Genomic DNA, 17,773 nt, shown 5'->3' with positions numbered 1-17,773 from the left:
TCGACCAGCCAGCGGAGGGGAAGCAAGTCTGCTCAGTCTCACAATGTCCATAGCTTGAAAGGAAACAAATTGCTCAGGGGGCACATAGCTATTCCTGAAACAAAGCCAGGATGGGATTTCTCCTGTGAGTTTCCAGAAAGAGAGGACTGGCCAAATCTCAACTATGTGTTGGTTTTCTACAAAGTGCAAGATGTCGATGTGGTGCCGTGTGGTGGTGCAAAGAAGCACAGGCATGCAGAGCTCTCTGAGAACTTAGAATCTGGTTTTTGGCTCCCCCATCCTCCTTACCTATGTTTACTCAGGGTGCCGGGCACTGCTGGCTAACTACTGTTGTGGTTATGATGTGCTAGCAGCTGTGATAAGCCCTGTATATGTATTAACCTATTTAATCTTCTCCTCTTTAGAGTAGGCACTCCTATTGTCTCACTTTACAGTGGGGAAACTGAGGCCCTGAGAGATTATTAACTGCCCAAGAAAATTGTGCAGCCAGTCAGTGGTGGAGCCTAGCTGGGACTCAGGCAATTGATTCCAGAGTCCATGAGTTGAATCACTGGATCGTGTTTGGGGTCTAAACGCACTTCTTGTTCTCTAGAGATTATGACCTACCACACTAAAAAGGTAACTGCCATAGGAACCATCTGGGTAAGTGGCTTTGGAGGGGACCTTACTGAATGCCACTGATGTCTTAGTGAAATTGATGTAGATCAAATTTTTGATGCTCTATAAAATCTGAAACGTATTACAAGAGCTTGATATTGTAGAAAGTCTTTTGTAGATCATTATTACCCTCCCCTGTTATGTTTTGGAAATATTTTCTGGGTTTGCTTAGATCAAGGCCCTGCTGCAAAGAGTTCAGTGTGGCTGAGCATGGGTGTTTGAGGTAAGATTCTCTGCAGATGGGACTCCACCATGTTGGTGCATGCTCTCTGCAAAGATGACAAAAATGCCATCGTATCCTCCCCGCAGGAGCACAAGCAGCCCAACCATCCAGGCTACTTTGCTGATGTTTGGGTTCATCTGGAAGCACCCAAGGTGAGGGGTAGGAGGAGAAGTCCAGGAGGTAGGGGAGCACTGAGACTTGCCTCACATGGAGAGTTCTTCATCGGGGCGGGAAACGTAGTGCTGGTCACTGTAGCACTTTCAGAAGTAGGGACATCAGTAGTGCTGAGCAACAGGGCATGGCCTGGGGCAGAGAGAAAAAGAGTCAGAAATGCACCACCCTCATGCACTGAAGGGCCTTGGGGCTCTGCCCATTCTTCTCTAGGCGTGGTACACCTTTGAGGACACAGTTTTCTGCTGCCTCCAGTGGATAAGACAGCCTACTTGTCACCATCAATAAAACTTGGCTCACGCAAAGGTCTTCATTCCAAATGCCCTGCAATATCCCAGCACCATACATCTGGGCTACTGCATCCCTGACCTCCCAAGGTCACCAGCTTTAGCGCATAGCCCAGGAGCAGCCTGAAGCACGCTGACCTCTCCCAGCCCCTCCTCTCCCCATTACAATCCTGTTGGCCCTCTGCCCTCCCGGGGTATCCATGACCTTCACTCTTTTCCACCAGGTCATCCTGTGCCCTATGACATGAACAGGAAGTCATATTTCTTATGTTTTCTAAGCATGTATCTGCCTGAAAATCTGGGAGAACATAAACCCCCAACAACCCCACATGGCAGGGAAGAAGCAACTGTAAATCTCCAGGAACTACACAGAGTTTTGTAGGTGGTCAGTGTTATGGAGATGGGAGCCAGAGCACTCCCCCCAGCCTTTCAGGGGTGTCACAGAACCCTGTAAAGGACTTTACTCATTCAGTTCTGCTGTTCTTTCTTAGCAAAGTCTGATATTGGATTACTACCAAGTAACAAATTCAAGTGGGTCCAGAGCAGAGTAACCAAGACCAGCCAGCAATCCTAGAGGGCATATGGCCCATCCTTGAGGAAGAATCTGTGACTAGGGAGAGAAAGATTCTCCTGTGGTGGGTGGGTAGCAGCTATTGCCTTCAAATATCTGAAGAGCTGCTTTGGTGAGACAGAGAGTAGTTGAGTTCTGTGGGGCTCCAGGAGACAGAAAGTATGATCCATGGGTAGAATTTACAGAGTGGTGGAGCTTCTCTCCAGGAAAGGAACACTGGTCTTTGACAGAAGGACTGCTTTAGGAGGCAATGAAAGCCCAGTCCCTAGAGCTACTGAGCCAGGGTTGGATGCTTATTTGCTATGGGTGCTGTTGGGGGCTTCCAAACAGCAGAAACATGACGATCATGTCTGACTTCGAGCTCTGTGTCTGTTCTCTGCTCCTCAGTAAGGTGCTGAGGATGATACAGTGTGGGATCAGGAGGAGAAACGGGAGCTCCAGGGGCCTTCTCTCTGCTGAGGGGCCTGCAGAACTCTCCTGGGGCTGTGGTAACTCAGCCTGCTTCCTCACGGTCAAAGCCAGCTCTTTCAGGAGCAGTTAGCCAGGATAGGACTGCACGGGCTCTGGGATCCCCAGTGGTTGATCAGGACATGGTTCTCTCTCATACCTTAATCATCATCATCATCATTATTAATTCTTAAAGGGATCCATAGGATGTATGATCTTTGCTAGGAAAGAGGGATTTGGTACAAGGGACTATAGCTCCACAAAGAGCAGACAAATGCAGGGGAGGGAAGGAGAGAGAGAGCCCCCACCTCTAAGCCCAGCTCTATCCTGCAGAGAGGTGGGCCGCAGGACCTGCTCAGGCCTGGTACTAGGTACAGCCCAAGGCTGGGCCCGTGGCCGGGTGGTCTGGCTTCTCCAGCAGCCTGAACTTGGGAGCTGTGTTGGCCTCACAGGCCTTCCCTTGTTCCATGACCCAGCTGTGTCTCCAGGTGTGGAGTCAGCTCACCTAGGTGTGGGTGGCCATCTCTTGGATGTGTGGAGGTCCCTGCCCTTCTGGAAGCCAAGCAGAGGCAGGGGGAGGAGAGGCTCTGGCACTGGGAGTGTGGGAGTTGCCAGCTTGAGCTGGGCAAGGATGGTGGGTATGGCTGAGGAAGCTGGGCTCCAGGGAACAGATCAGATGTGGGGCAAAATTCTCAGGGCACAACCCTGGGCCCAATGACATAAAGCCTCCCTGTACCTCAGCCTCCCCATAGAGAGCTATAGTTTTCCTTACCTCTCAGTGAGTTATGCGCCAGACACATAGTAGGTCCTTAACAAACACTTGTTGAATGAATGGATTATTACTATTGTTGCCACTATTCTTCTTATCTTTTAGCTAATCCTTCATCCAGATTCTCATCTTAGGGAACAAAAGGGGAGACTACCTTGTCCTGATTTAATCATTCTGAAGCCTGGGAGGTCTGAAGAGGGAACTGTGTGTGAACACCTCAAGGCAAGCTTTGGGCAGTCACCTGCGCTGGGGTGGGGAGGTCACCCTGCAGGGGTGGAGAGCTCCAGCTTCTCTGGGGTGGTGCCCTAAATCTCTTGTCTGGCCAGATGGGCACCAGGGGGAAGGGAAAAGAGCAGCAGTACCTTGGTGGTCCTGGACCTGGGCATCCTTCAAGGTCCTGACCTGCCACTGGGAGGTGTGGGGTGCGAGCGTGCCCTGCGTCCAGCCACAGAAGCCATCTTCGAAGTTGCAGTAAAACCCAGCAGGGAGTTTACCTGCAACAAGAGCACAGGGATATGGTCATTTCCAGGACGGCTAAAAGCAAAATATGCCAATGTCAAGTAAGATGAGTCAGGCATGACCAAAGTATCCTTATCAACAACAGCTCCCTAGCTGGACCCTTGATTCTAATGATACTGATGACAATGAAAAGAAGCCCCAGTCCTTAACTGGTACATGTGAAGGTTTACAACTTTTCTGATCTTCAGAAAATAAAATAGCAGTAAAAAGAAATAATAGTGTGGCAGCATGGGGATAAACCAGTTTTATATGTGAGAGAGGAGAGCTCAGGAATGTTAAACAATCTGACCAAGGTCACACAGCCAGCAGGTAACACAGGATCCCTGGCTCTAGCCCTAAGATCTGCTTCTGAATCTGTGCTCCTTATTCTGATCGAGCACGAATGTTACCCCAGGAGAAGGCACTGGAACAGATTTCTGATGGCAGACACAATGACAAGAATGTGATGGTGGCAGGGGTAGAGTTGGTGGGAGTTGGTTGCGTCCTTCAAGTCACCCCCGTCTGCAGAGACACATATTGCTCAAATTTTCTATTTGTTTCCCTTTCTTTCCCATCCCCCTTCCAGTTAAGGGAAGCCACATGAATAGCTCCAGCCCATGGAATGTGAGCAGAAGTGATGTGTGTCTCTTCTGGATGGAGGCTGTGGAGAGCCCCTGTGCAATTCTTTGGTCTCTCTCTCCCTGCTCAGGTGGCCAAGGGGCATTCCCGTCCCTGAGACCACTGCTGTCAGATGGGGTGGTGTCAGGTGGGGCCTGGGGCCCCGAGAGATCCTGTGGAGCCCCCCGCTTTGGTGCATAGGTACTGTCAATGTTATGTTAGCCCCTGAAATTTAGGAATGGCTTATTACTGCTCTAACCTACCTTATCCCAACCAAGCAATGCCAGCCATGGGGCCTTTTTATATCATCTGTTGACTCAGCATAAAGGGCCCTGTTACCCTTTTCTCTATATCAAGCTGACCTCAGGTCCCATTGAAAAGGCCACAATCAGCTTTATGACCATATATTTCCCAGGTGCCCTCAGAAGGAGGAGGAAAGGAGAAGAGGGTCAGAGAGAGCTCACATTCTGCAGCTTGCTCAGAGAATGGCTGCAGGGAAGGCACCCAGTCTGAGGAGCTGGTGGGCCATTTCAGGCTATTCCGATAGCACCAACGGCCCCAGGCCAGGCTGGGGAGAAGCAGCAGGGCTAAGTCTCTGAGCAGGAGGAAAGGCACTCTAGCTGGACCCACTGCTTTCTGTGTCCTTCTTCTGTCTCAGCCTTCCCGGCAATGGCAGGCTGACAAAGAGGGCCCTAACGCTTCCTGGCTGTGACAGCACCTTAGTGAATTATTACTCATTTCCCCCTGATTCTCTGTGCATTTCACACAGAGGCAGAATTATAAATTAAAACCGGCTGTCACTGACTTTGAGCATCTCTTCCCATTTATACCCCCCTGAAGAAATCATTTTCCCCCAAGCCCCGCATGTTCCTCTGATTAAAAATCCAAAAGCTAAGGAGATCTTTCTGTTTTATTTTTTATGCCCCCTCAAGGGACCCCACATCCACTTCTTTTGCAAAAACTAACTGGTAGCTGGAAGTGACCTTCCATGAAGCGTCCTTTACAAGTGTGCTTTCAACCAGGAACCATGATGGAAGATTCTAGCAGGCAATGGCTCCTGGTAGAAGGAGGAGCTGGGTTGAAGCCTTTTACAGCTTATCACTCCCTCCTTCCCCTTTTAGAAGGCAGAGACAGAGAAGTCAGCCCAACTATGGATGTCGATACCTCAATGGTCCTGGGATCTGGATCCCTGGTTCTAGCCCTAACCTGCTGCTTTCTGCTGGTGACTCTAGGCAAGGCACTTCTTTTCCTCAAACACTTAGCTCCCTCATCTGTAAAATAGGGTAATAGTAGTATCTATTTCACAGGGCTGTTTTGAGGGTAAAATAAGGCAGAGTGTGGAATTTTGTAAACAGAGTTGAGCAAATACAGAGTGGTGGTGGCATTACTAGTCATTGTTCACTCCTGGCTCAGGGGACCTTGTCAGAGGATGAACTGACATAGCCAACACTGCCCTGTGGGCAGAAACAGGTCCCTCAGCTGCCTCTCTAGAAATGCCCATGGTAGCTCTGCCTATGTCTTCCACCTGAACAGGAATGAGGAAAGCCATTGGCACTCTCCACCTTCTGGAAGCCCACCCTTGTCCTAGCTTTGCACAGGATCCAGGGTGAGCTGGGATTGGAAGCCGCTTTCTTTATGGCTGATTGAATAAAGAGGAATTAGACAAAATAGTTGGGTCAGTGGACAATTTATGTGACCCTGAAAACCTTGCAGGGTGGGATGGGGTACAGGAGGAGAGGGTTACTGCCACTTGCCAGCACAGCAGGTGTGTGCTCAGGGGGAAGCCACTCCCAAGGAAGCTGGTGGGGTGGGGGACATCAGAACCCTTGATGGATTAGGTCAGGTTTGGGACACTGCTGTCAGGGCCAATGGCTGAGCACAACGTTGGCACACGGAGTTGAGTACGATGGTTTCAACTCCTTTGATGATGCCTTTCTCCTCTCATTCACCCCAAGCACCTACTCAGCGCTTGCCATGCTGTAGAACTGACATACTTATTTGCTGAATACAAGGGGAGTGGATTCAGGCATCTAACCCTTCACTATTCAAAATGTGGCTGAAGGACCAGCCACACCAGCATCACCGGTGAAACTGTTAGAAGTGTGCAATCTCAGGTCCACCACCCCCATCACCACCTACTGAGTCAAAATCTGCATTTTTAATGTTTTCCAGGTGGTTCCTAGGCACCTTGGTGGCTGAGAAGCACTGCCCTATCTGATCCTCTTACTTCACTGGCTGAATGGCCAAGTCAGGCTATGTGGGGGTCAATCAATCAATCCCGCAACATTTGGCAATTATGACACCTGATTCCATTGTAAGAGAGACAAATTGGTAGGGTCACGAAGATGTGGCCTCAGCAGAAGTTACGGGAAGCTGCCAAGTGTAAACTCCAGGCCAAATGACACTACTTCTTTTCCTTCCTGCATGACAGCTCTGTTAACATTTTTGATAAATACGTGTTATACATTTCCATGAAAATATAGAGTCATGGGAAAAAATGCTACAAGAAATACATCATCATATTATGGTTATCTCTGAATGTCTGAGAGGGAGGATTACAGGCAGTAGTTATTTTCTCCTGTGTACTTTTCTAGTTTTTCCAAATATTTTACAACCAACATGTTTTATTTTACAATAAAGAAATAAACTTTGAAAAATTGCTTTTGCCTGTCAGGAAGAGAATCCCCACCAAACAGATGAGATTATTGGTTACGTGAAGGGGAAGTGAGTCAATGACCTATCAGGGGACAAAGTGGAGACACCTGACCCTTTTCTGGGGCATCCCACACCACTGAAGCCGTTGTTTGACACACAGGGAACCCTCAACACACCCTTTTACGGGTTCCAGTGTTCTGGGATATCTCACTTGGATCAGCAATGCTTAACTGGAAAGCAGGAAGGAGGATGGCATGTGTTTGTGGTTTGAAGGATGTGGTGTGAATGGACACATTCATGATTGGATGCAGAAGGGCAAGGCACTGCCACCTCCATGTCAGGTCTCCCACTTATCCAGGCTTGAAATGTTGCTCAAGGTTGAGTGTAATAATCTGAATGAAGCTGTGTGTGGACTTCCTTCTGGAGCAAGTGTGGGGAGTTGAGGCTGGGGTTGATGGCATACAACCTACTCCCCCCAACTCCCCCCAAATTCCAGCCATGGCAGGGCATAGTTGACTGCATTGGCTAGAGATTCATGACCCTCATGCAGGTTCCTTAGAACTGGACATTCCCAGCAAGGCTTGGGTGACCAGCTTCCCAGAGAAGACATTCTAACAGGTTCCAGACTACCTGGTAAGGATGAAGTCCTAAATGCATCACAAACATCAAGACATCAGTGGGTGTCATGTTCCAAGTCATATTACAGCGAGGAAATAGGCCCAGAGGGTGAAGATAAATGATCTGAGGCCCCCTCTCCCCCACTTAGAAATGTGGTGGCAGAGCCCTGGACCTTCCCTGACTTTTTCCCTTCCTCCTCTTTTTCCTGGGTAGATACGTAGCTAGTGTTGGGCTTGCATAATCAACCACTGGAAACTCAGATAACAAATGAGTCTGGCTTGCAGTGGTTCACGCTGGCTAACAGCTTCATGGACTTTAGCTTCCTCATCTCTAAGAAGGGTATAGTAGCATCTCATAGGATTGTTCTGAGGACGAAATAAATTCATACATGAAAAGTATCTGGCACCCAGTAAAGGCTCAATAAGTGTTCTTCTTCTTCTTCTTCTTCTTCTTCATCTTCATCTTCATCTCTTCATCTTCATGGGGATGTTTTCTAGAATCAACACTGGTCAATGTGATGGGAAAACTGCAAAAACGCCAGACAAAATGGGACACACCAGAAAGGAAAGAATATTTGCTAAGAGTACTGCCAAGATCAGAGTGGCAAAAAGATCGAAATAACCCTCCTTCTGAATTGAACTTCTGTTCCTAGCAACTGATTTCTGTAGCAAAGAACTCAGTAGGGGTTTCTCCAGGGTGGAACTGTCATTCTGAGAGCTGGTCAGAGCAGCTTTTCAAGTGTGGCTGGAAAGGTCTCTGGGCCTCAGGAACCTGCCCTCCATTCTGGAGCCAGGCTGTCCTCAAGCTTGGAGTTGGCCTTGGAAATCCATTAACAGCAGCCCTAGAATGGTAAGAGAATGCCCTGAGCCTACAGTAATGGGCTGGATCCCACAGGCTCATCACTCTAATCATGGCTCTGTTCCTGACATGCTGTGTGACCCTGAACAAATCAATTACCTTCTCTGTGCTTTCATTTTCCCAATTGTAAACCAGGGCATGGCTGGCCTGACCTGTGTCCCAGCTGGGAAGTGGGAATCAAAAAACTTTAAAAAGGCAAAAGCAAAATCACACAGCTCAGATGCACTGCTGGAAACACTGCAGAGACCAGTAACTAGAGAGACACACGCAGACCCCTGCCCAGGACAACATGGGTGGGCTGGCTTCATTTTGGTCCACATGTCGAGTGAGAGCTTTGTGAAGAAAGGCCAGGAACAGTGTGGGATAAACAAAGGGCTTACCTGTAAGTCTTTACTGAGTTTTATCTAAACAACCACAATTCCATCATTATTGGAAAACTTCACTGGGAAGTTTTATCTAAAAAGGAAGTTTTTCAAATTGAAAAATGGATTTTCTTTATTGCTTCATTTAAAAGAGAATAAATAAAACCTTTTCTCCCCCAAGGGAAAACCTGTCCTGCAGGTGATATGGGGGATACTGTTAACTTTTTAAAGCTATTTTGCAGGCCACAATGTCTTAGGGCCAGTGCATCTGAGGGGCGAGGCATTTGCTCCTGTGTCTGGGCCCCAGAGTACCCCAGGCATGCATGTGCCACATCCTTTCCCTACTGCAACTCTGTGGCTTCGGTCCTTTCCCCTGTGCTGGATTTTCAGCAGTCTAAAGACAGGTACCTGTTATTCATCCCTGCTGTGGGCTCTAGTACATTTTGTAGCTCACAATATATGTGTTTTATAAGTGTTTGTGCTTTCCCTGGCATAAATGTAAAAACCTCTCGAGTGTATACTCGTAACCAGGCAGCTGCCGAGAACACCGGATTCGGGTTGAATAAGCACTGGGCTGTGAGTCTAACCCTGCCCCCAGCTATCAGTGAAATCTCAGCAGTTAGCTTTGGTCCATGGAAACCAAGTGTCCTGACTCATTTAGTCATTTGAATCAACAAATAGTGACCACCTATGCTGTGCCAGGAGATACTGGTATGGGGAAGAGAAACAGATCCAATCTGCCCATGGTGAGGGAGAGAGATGTGGAAACCACCTCCAGGAAATGGAATAGGTACACACCCACTAGCATGGCAGAAATGAAAAGACAGATTGCAATAAGTGTCGATGAGGATGTAGAGAAATTAGAAACTTTATACATTACTGGTGGAATGTCACATGGTGTAGCTACCTTGAAAAACAGCCTGGAAGTTCTTTTAAATGTTAAATACAGGGGTGTCCAAGTGGTTCAGTCAGTTAAGCGTCTGACTCTTGATTTCGGCTCAGGTCATGACCTCATGATTCGTTGAGTTCAAGCCTTGCACTGGGCTCTGGGCTGACAGTGCAGAGCCTGCTTGGGATATTGTCTCTTTCTCTCTCTCCCTCCCCTTCTCTCTCTCTCTCTCTCTCTCAAAATAAATAAATAAACTTAAAAAAATGTTAAATACAGAGTTGACCCCGCAACTTACTCCTAGGCATGTACCCAAGAGAAAAGAAAACATCTGTCTATATAAAAATTTGTACAGGAATGTTCAAAGCAGCATAATTCACAACAGCCAGAAAGTAGAAACAACCAAAATACCCATCAACCGATGAATAGATGAACAAAATGTGCTAATAGACATACAATGAAATAGTACTTGGCAGTAAAAAGGAATGAGATCCTTACACGACACAATAAGAACGGGCCTTGAAAACATTATGCCGAGTGAAAGAAGTTAATCACAAAGAATACATATTGTATGATTCCATTTATATGAAATGCCCAGAATAGGCAAATCTATAGAAACAGAAAGTAGATTAGGGGTTGCTTAGGGCTAGCGGCCCCTGGGGGGGAGTAGGGGAGGGGAGATTGGAGGGAAATGAGGAAAGATTGCTAGGGGTTACCTTTGAAGTGATAAAAATGTTCTAAAATTAGATTGTGGTGATGGTTGCACAGCCTTGGGACTATACTAAAAAACACTTATGTGTCCAATTGAAGTGGGTGAGTTGTATGGTATATGAATTGTATTTCTAAAAAGCTGTTAATAAAAAAGAAGGGACACGCAGTGGATGGATGGATACACCAACGGAGGGAGTCGAGAGGAAAAGCCAGCTGTATTTGTTGGCGTGGTACTTGTGGGAGGCATTAGAGGAGGCTTCCCAGAAGGACTGACTCTGGAGGTGACCCAAGGAGGAAGGGGCACTCTGGCCAGGGGTACCGCACGAGCAAAGCCATGGAGATGTGCTGGAGCGGGGAAGGGTTCTGATCCAGCAGGCGCTGGGGCACACGGAAGACCAGGAGGATTGGAGGGCTAGGTGGGTGGTGGAAGATAAGGCCTGAAAAGGGAGGGGAGTCTGGGCACAGGGGGCTCATGTTCCTGAGTTAGGCTTTATCCTGCACACCTTCTCTGTGCCACTAGGATGCTGACAGCATGAGCTACACAGTCTTGTTTGGTTCTTAAATTCTGTGCTCCTGTTTCTAGATGCAGATCTTAGCTCTGTCTCTTGGAGACTGTGTAGCTTTTGGAAGTCGTCACTGATGGCACACAGGTAGCACTGGGTGTAAGGGAGGGTGTCGAAGTTCTCGTGCCTGGGGTGATGGGGGCAGGGGGGTGTAGGTGCGGGCTGGGCTGGGGTGGGGGGCAGCCCCATCTACTCACTGCACAGCTGGCCCTCGTCTTCTCCCTGGGCGCAGTCCCGGTGGAAGTCGCAGGCCTGCCCGAGCTGGAGGACTGTCCCATTCCAGCAGGTGAAGGAACTCTGCAAGGCCATCTTGGAGCCCGGGGATGTTCCTGGAGAGCACACAGAGACACATGCCCCTGGTCAGTTCAGGTGGCGCTGTGGGAAGGCTCAGGGACAGCATCACTCTGCCCTGCCCTTCACATCCCAAGGTCTGGCTGACACGCCCGATCTGGCTACACGCAGGGCCAACCAACACCAGGAGGCCAAGAGGAAGGCAAAGCCCTAACACCCTGTCCCTAAACCCCCACTTTCTAGTGATGGTGAATAGCAGAGTGGGCCTAGGTAGGTCCACATCCCCCCAGCACTCTGGGGTCCTCCACTGCTGGCTTCAGTGTGCCAGGTGGAGAGCCTGTAGTCTCATCTGCACACATACAGCTATACCCATGAGGTCAGGTTTGGGGCATATCTGGTCCAGTGTATCTCCCACAGTTCTTGACTCCAGATGTACCACTGGAGTGGTTCTAGAAACATACAGCACTTTCTGTTGTTGGACCAGCTGTGTGATGCTGAACCTACCTCTCCTCTGTCTGGCCCTCTGTCTCCCCATCTATAAAAGGAGGGATTTTGATGATATTTCTAAGGTCCATTCTGAAATTTTTATATAAATCATAAATCTCATATAAATCATATTATCCAGTGGCAGAAGAGAGAAGGAGCCATTTATAATGAACCTATTAGCAGCTATTTGTTTCTGTGTCAAGAACAATGGGTTATAATAATGAATTAACCTGTGACCCCAGAGAACCAGGGTTAAGTTGGCCTGGACCGGCCTGCCCTGCTAAATGGGGAACTTTGCCTGGAGACCACCTAGCAAGGGCCTGGCTTGTTTTTCTGAGTGTGCCTCCTGCCAGGGAGCTCTTGGTTTGGGGGGATGGGGGCAGCCTTTGGCTCCCGTGGAGATGAGCAGGCAGGGCCAACCCGGGCCGACCCCCCCAAGTCCAGTGGCCTTGCACTCTGTCCTCTTTTCTAGCTCCTTCCGCATGGCAGCTGGTGCCTCAGCAGTCTCCCCACCCCTATCCCACCTGCCTCAATGCTCAGCTGGGTGGGGGTGAGGGTGACCAGGATTCCCACTTGGCTGGGTTCCACAGCCTCTCTGAGCTTCATATATGGGGAGGGGGGGGATGTTTCTCCAACCCTGGTTGTGAGCTTAGACTCCCCTTTGTTAAATTTCATTTCAGTGCAACCTCCCAGCTGATTGTGATGTGGTACTCTCCAGGTTAGCTCATTGTTAATATCTAAAATTCCGGGGCGCCTGGGTGGCTCAGTCGGTTAAGCATCCGACTTCGGCTCAGGTCATGATCTCACAGTTCGTGGGTTCGAGCCCTGCGTCGGGCTCTGTGCTGACAGCTCAGAGCCTGGAGCCTGTTTCAGATTCTGTGTCTCCCTCTCTCTCTGCTCCTCCCCCACTTGCACTCTGTCTCTCTCTGTCTCAAAAATAAATAAACATTGGGGCGCCTGGGTGGCGCAGTCGGTTAAGCGTCCGTCTTCAGCCAGGTCACGATCTCGCAGTCCGTGAGTTCGAGCCCCGCATCAGGCTCTGGGCTGATGGCTCAGAGCCTGGAGCTTGTTTCCGATTCTGTGTCTCCCTCTCTCTCTGCCCCTCCCCCGTTCATGCTCTGTCTCTCTCTGTCCCAAAAATAAATAAATGTTGAAAAAAAAAATTAAAAAAAAAACATTAAAAAAATATCTAAAATTCCATGATTTTCTGGTTCATTTCAGTTGCAACTGAAACTAACATCAAGTCCAGCCTGTTTACATCTAGAATCATCTGTGTACTGACTCAGCACATCTGGCTCTGCGAAGAAGCTAGGCATGTCCTCCAGTACCCATTTCCTAAGTGGGGAAACTGAGTCAGGACAGCTGAGTGACTTCCCTAAAGCTGCTAAGTGGGGTGCGGACCCAGCCTGTCAGACTGCAAAGCTGCTCTCTCCATCTCAAAGGCCAGTCCACATAAGGCTTAATTTGTCAGTGGTTGGCACATGGCCACCAACATTCTCAGATGGGCCTCCAGCCTGGCTTGGTGTTCTGTGTAACTGTGGGCATGGAAAACACAGGCCCTGCTTCCTTCAGGGGATCACATCCAAACTTTTTTCCCTGCTCTGCAAGGTCCTCTGTGCTCTGGGCCCCAATTTCCTTTCCTGTCTCACTTCTCACTGTCTCTCTGCACAAACCTGTGCTCAAGCCTCATTTGCTGTTCGTTCCATGCAACGTGGCCCTAGAACATGTGTGTGTGGTCCCATCTTCTTCATTAAGTTGTTCAAGCATCTGTGTGCTGTCCCCCCAGCCCTAGCCAGTGCCTGGCCCCTGCGAGCATTTGTGAAAAGCATGCACATTAGATTACCCTGCCTGCAGTAAGCTGAAAAATGACATGCCCCCCCCCCCAAATAGTCATATCCTAATCCCCCCAAACCTGGAATATGTTCCTTTATGTGGCAAAATGGGGATTAAGTTAAGGTTCTCTAGATGGGGAAATTATCTGGATTATCCAGGTATGATCACAAGGGGTCTTAAAGCAGCAAGAAAGTCAAAGAAAGAAGCAAAAGATGTGATCATGGAAGCGAGTCTGGAGAAGCATCAAGAATGGGTCACATGCCAGAGAAGGCAGGCGGCTTCCAGAAGCAGGAAAAGGTGAGACAACCTATTCTTCCTGAGAGAATCCAGAAGGAGCTGGCACTGCCACTAAGCTGATGTTAGCCCAGTGAAACTGATGTCAGACTTCTGCCCATAGAGAATAAAAGGGTGTTATCTTAATGTGGTGGTTTGTTAAAGCAGCCACAGGAAGCTAATACGCCAGCTAAACCCACTGGCTTTAATACTCCAGCTCCAGTCACTGGCTAAGTCAGCTGAGGTCCAGCATGCATGGCTTTAGATCAACTCCTCTGTTCCATAGCTTGTTTTGTGACCTGTGGTTCTCTGGACTAGACATTCTCTGCCTTTCCTCCCCACACAGAAGAAACGCCCCCACTATCCATCCCTGCACCACAAGACAGCCTAAGACAATGTGTCCACCAAATCCCTTACTAATTCCAACCGCAGGGGTTGCGCAATGGAAAGTCTCCCCATCCCAGTTCCCAAAACTCAACAGTGGGATCAAACTAAAAAGGGAATGACAGGAGACACAATGCTCATTTTCAAAGGTAAGGTGCCAAATTCATTTTATAGCCTTAATTCTGCGTATGAATTTTCCACTTGTCAGGCTTGTCATCTTGGAAGCTGAGAAACACAGTGCTTCTAGGAGACTGGTGCTGGTCCCCAGAAAGTGCAGTCTCTCTCTCCCCAGGCAAACCTGGAGGAGGGGTGTCCTCCCTGAAGCTTTGACTGGAGGGGATTTTGCTGGGGGTGGCTGTGGACTTTGTCCCAGGAAAAAAGAGCACATAGCAAGGCACCTGCCATCATATATGGCATACCTGCTTCCTGCTAAGGACAGCATCAGGCACTTGACCTGCCTGCGCACTAACCTTACAGCTGCTGGGACAGGGCAGCTCTGTCGTTTCCATTTCATAGGGGGTAGTTCCCAGTTAAGTGAAGGTGAGGCGTTGGTGGCCGGCAAATGGCCTCCAGCTGGGTGCTACTCCTGAAAGCAGGCCAGTGTGTCCACTGTAGCTGGCGGGCCCGGCCTGCTGGTGACATGCCTGTCCACTCTGCCCCTCCTTCAGGGCAAAGACTTTTTAGGATGACAGGAAAAATTCTCCTGTCTCGTCTTTGCTTGTTGATTTCTAGTTTCCCAAACATTTTCTTCTTATGCCCTATATGTGACCATTAAATAATTAGGACCTTATTACCCTCACTCTCAGAACTACCAAAGGAAACATAAGCAAAATTAAAAAAAAAACAACATATGGAGCAAATGAAAATTGTGTCATGTTTTATTCCCACCTTATGATTAGGCCTTGCTTTTTCGTTGTGTGTTTTCGTGAACACACGCATGTTTCACATGCCAGTTACTTGTCAATCCCTGAATAGGTCTCATACTTTCTTTTACATTCTTTCACTCAAAAAACATATGCCTATTGTTTAGAGTTTGAAACCAGCGTAAAAATAAACAAAAACAATGCTCAGAATTCCACTACCCAGATGCCATCATTTTTAACATCTTGTTTTTGGCCTATGCTTTCAAAGTGCATATAGTTGTGTCATACGTATACATGCCTTTTTTTTTTTTTAATTTTTTTTTTTAACGTTTATTTATTTTTGAGACAGAGAGAGAGCACGAACGGGGGAGGAGCAGAGAGAGAGGGAGACACAGAATCGGAAGCAGGCTCCAGGCTCTGAGCCATCAGCCCAGAGCCTGACGCGGGGCTCGAACTCACAGACCGTGAGATTGTGACCTGAGCTGAAGTCGGACACTCAACCGACTGAGCCACCCAGGCGCCCCCATATACATGCCTTAAGATAATGAGGGTTATATCACAAGCTTTTCTAAGGGTTTAAAAATTCCCCATAAGAAGACTTTTTAATGACTACAGTCCTGTGTGATATGTACCATCATTTATTTAAACGTTATTCAATGACTGGATTGTTAGACTGTTTATAATAACACTTTGAAGAATATCTTTGAGCATAAACCTTTGCCCGCATTTCAGATTATTTTCATAGGATAGATTCCCAGAAGTGGAATTACTGAATCAAAGAGTATAAACATTTTAAAGGCCCTTGATACATATTGCCAAATTGCTTTCTAGAAGTTAATCCAATTTACACTCTCACCAGCTGTGTTCACACACGCACGCCCCTCTTACTATATCCTGGCCAACCCTGAATATTAGCATGGTTTTTATTTTTAACTCAAAGTATTTCCCTGCTGTTTTATTTGTATTTCTTTGATAGTTAGTGAGCTGGATATTATTCCACATGTTACTAGCTTTATTTTACTCTCAGTGGACTTGCTCACTTCCTTTTGCCAATTTGTCTGTTAGGTTCTTTATGTTTTCCTGTTGAAGTGTAGGAGATTTTTTTTTTAAGTTTATTTATTTTGAGAGACAGAGAGCTTGAGCAAGGGAAGGGCAGAAAGAGAGGGAGAGAGAGAATCCCAAGCAGGTTCCACACTGTCAGTGCAGAGCCTGATGTGGGGGTCGAACTTACAAACCACAAGATCGTAACCTGAGCAAAATTAAGAGACACTTAACCGACTGAGCCACCAAGGTGCCCAATGTGTATGAGACTATTATTTTTTTATTAAAAGTATTTGTTTAACGTTTATTCATTTTTTGATAGAGACAGAGTGTGAGTGGGGGAGGGGCAGAGAGAGAGAGGGAGACACAGAATCCGAAGCAGACTCCAGGCTCTGAACTGACAGCACAGAGCCCGACGTGGGGCTTGAACCCACAGACTGTGAGATCATGACCTGAGCTGAAGTCGGACGCTCAACTGACTGAGCCACCCAGGCGCCCCTGTATGAGATTATTAATAAGGATGTGAAACAATTGGTTATATGTTTGACAATTTCCCCCCAGTATTCTGTGTGTATTTTTGCTCTGTTTATAACGCACCTTGATATGCAGGAGTTGTAAACTTGGACATAATCCAGAACTATCCATATCTTCCTTGGTGATTGCTTCTTTGCCTTTTAGGCTTCCAGGCTTTCTTCCACATGGTAGGCAGTGAGTGGGTCACCCTTGGTAATCTTTGGGTTGTCCTGCCGTTGCTAAGGCTGCCCTGGCATCTGGGAACATCTTCTGCCGACTCACCATCTTTCAGCAATGGGGATCTAGATATTCCTGGCTCATGTGTGACACTTTCATGGATTGTCCCCTTCTCCCCCTTCCATGAACTATCCTTTCACTTGGGCTTCTATGGCACACCACTTCTTGCTTGAACATGGAGGACATTCTCTTTTTTTTAATTTTATTAAGTTTATTTATTCATTTATGTTGAGAGAGAGAGAGAGAGGGAGAGGGAGAACAGACAGGGAGAGAGAGATAGAGAATCCCAATTAGGCTCTGCACCATCAGCACAGAGCTGGATGCAGAGCTTGAACCCACAAACTGTGAGATCATGACCTGAGCTAAGAGTCGGATGGATGCTTAACTGACTGAGAAATCCAGGTGCCCCTGATGTGATACCTAGCTGTTTGTATGCCTGTCTTTCTCAGCAAACTGTAAGTGACTTGAAGGGAAGTCTTATCTACATGAGTTCCTAACAGTGCCCTCTACAGAGATCTTCCCATCCCAAAGTTTGGAAGTTGAACTGAAACTATGTATTTTCTGGGGCAGGTATTACTATGTTCATTTTATAGTTGAGAATATGAAGATTCCAAGTGCTTGCATGGCTTGCCAAGAGACTGGACACTTTGTTTTCTATCCTTTGTACTGTGGACACCCCCCTGGGTGATGGGTGTCATCAGGAGCAGTGACAGGGAGTACAGAAGGGCAGGAAGCCAATATCCCTCCCCTTCGAACATAAGCCTCCACAAAGGAGGGGTCCAGTAGCTGGAAGGGAGTTCTGCTTCCACCCTCTAGATGCCCCCGAGTTTATCCCCAGGAACTCTCTGCTGCACAGCCGCAGCCCAGAGAACTGTCTGCTTCAGCCCTGCTTCTATCAACTCCTCCAATCTCCCTCCCCTGGCTGGAGGGTTCCAGGCTCCCTGATAGCTTCCTCCTC

At 47.9% G+C, this 17,773-nt stretch overlaps 1 protein-coding gene across 1 annotated transcript in view; it reads right to left on the bottom strand.

Annotated features, from left to right (window-relative positions):
• ALK (ALK receptor tyrosine kinase) overlaps positions 1-17,773 on the bottom strand; it is a 676,334-nt gene that overhangs the window by 115,770 nt on the left and 542,791 nt on the right. Inside the window, exons 6-8 of the mRNA XM_047852186.1 lie at positions 11,092-11,223; positions 3,488-3,619; positions 1,083-1,183 (exon numbers count right to left, since the gene is read on the bottom strand). Of these exons, the coding sequence (XP_047708142.1) occupies positions 1,083-1,183; positions 3,488-3,619; positions 11,092-11,223 (365 nt within the window). The remainder of the gene's footprint in view (positions 1-1,082; positions 1,184-3,487; positions 3,620-11,091; positions 11,224-17,773) is intronic.

Source organism: Prionailurus viverrinus, chromosome A3, assembly GCF_022837055.1.
Source record: "Prionailurus viverrinus isolate Anna chromosome A3, UM_Priviv_1.0, whole genome shotgun sequence".
NCBI classification, from domain to species: Eukaryota; Metazoa; Chordata; class Mammalia; order Carnivora; family Felidae; genus Prionailurus; species Prionailurus viverrinus.
Note: the sequence above shows the minus strand (reverse complement) of the source record. Positions and strands in the feature narration are given on the sequence as shown.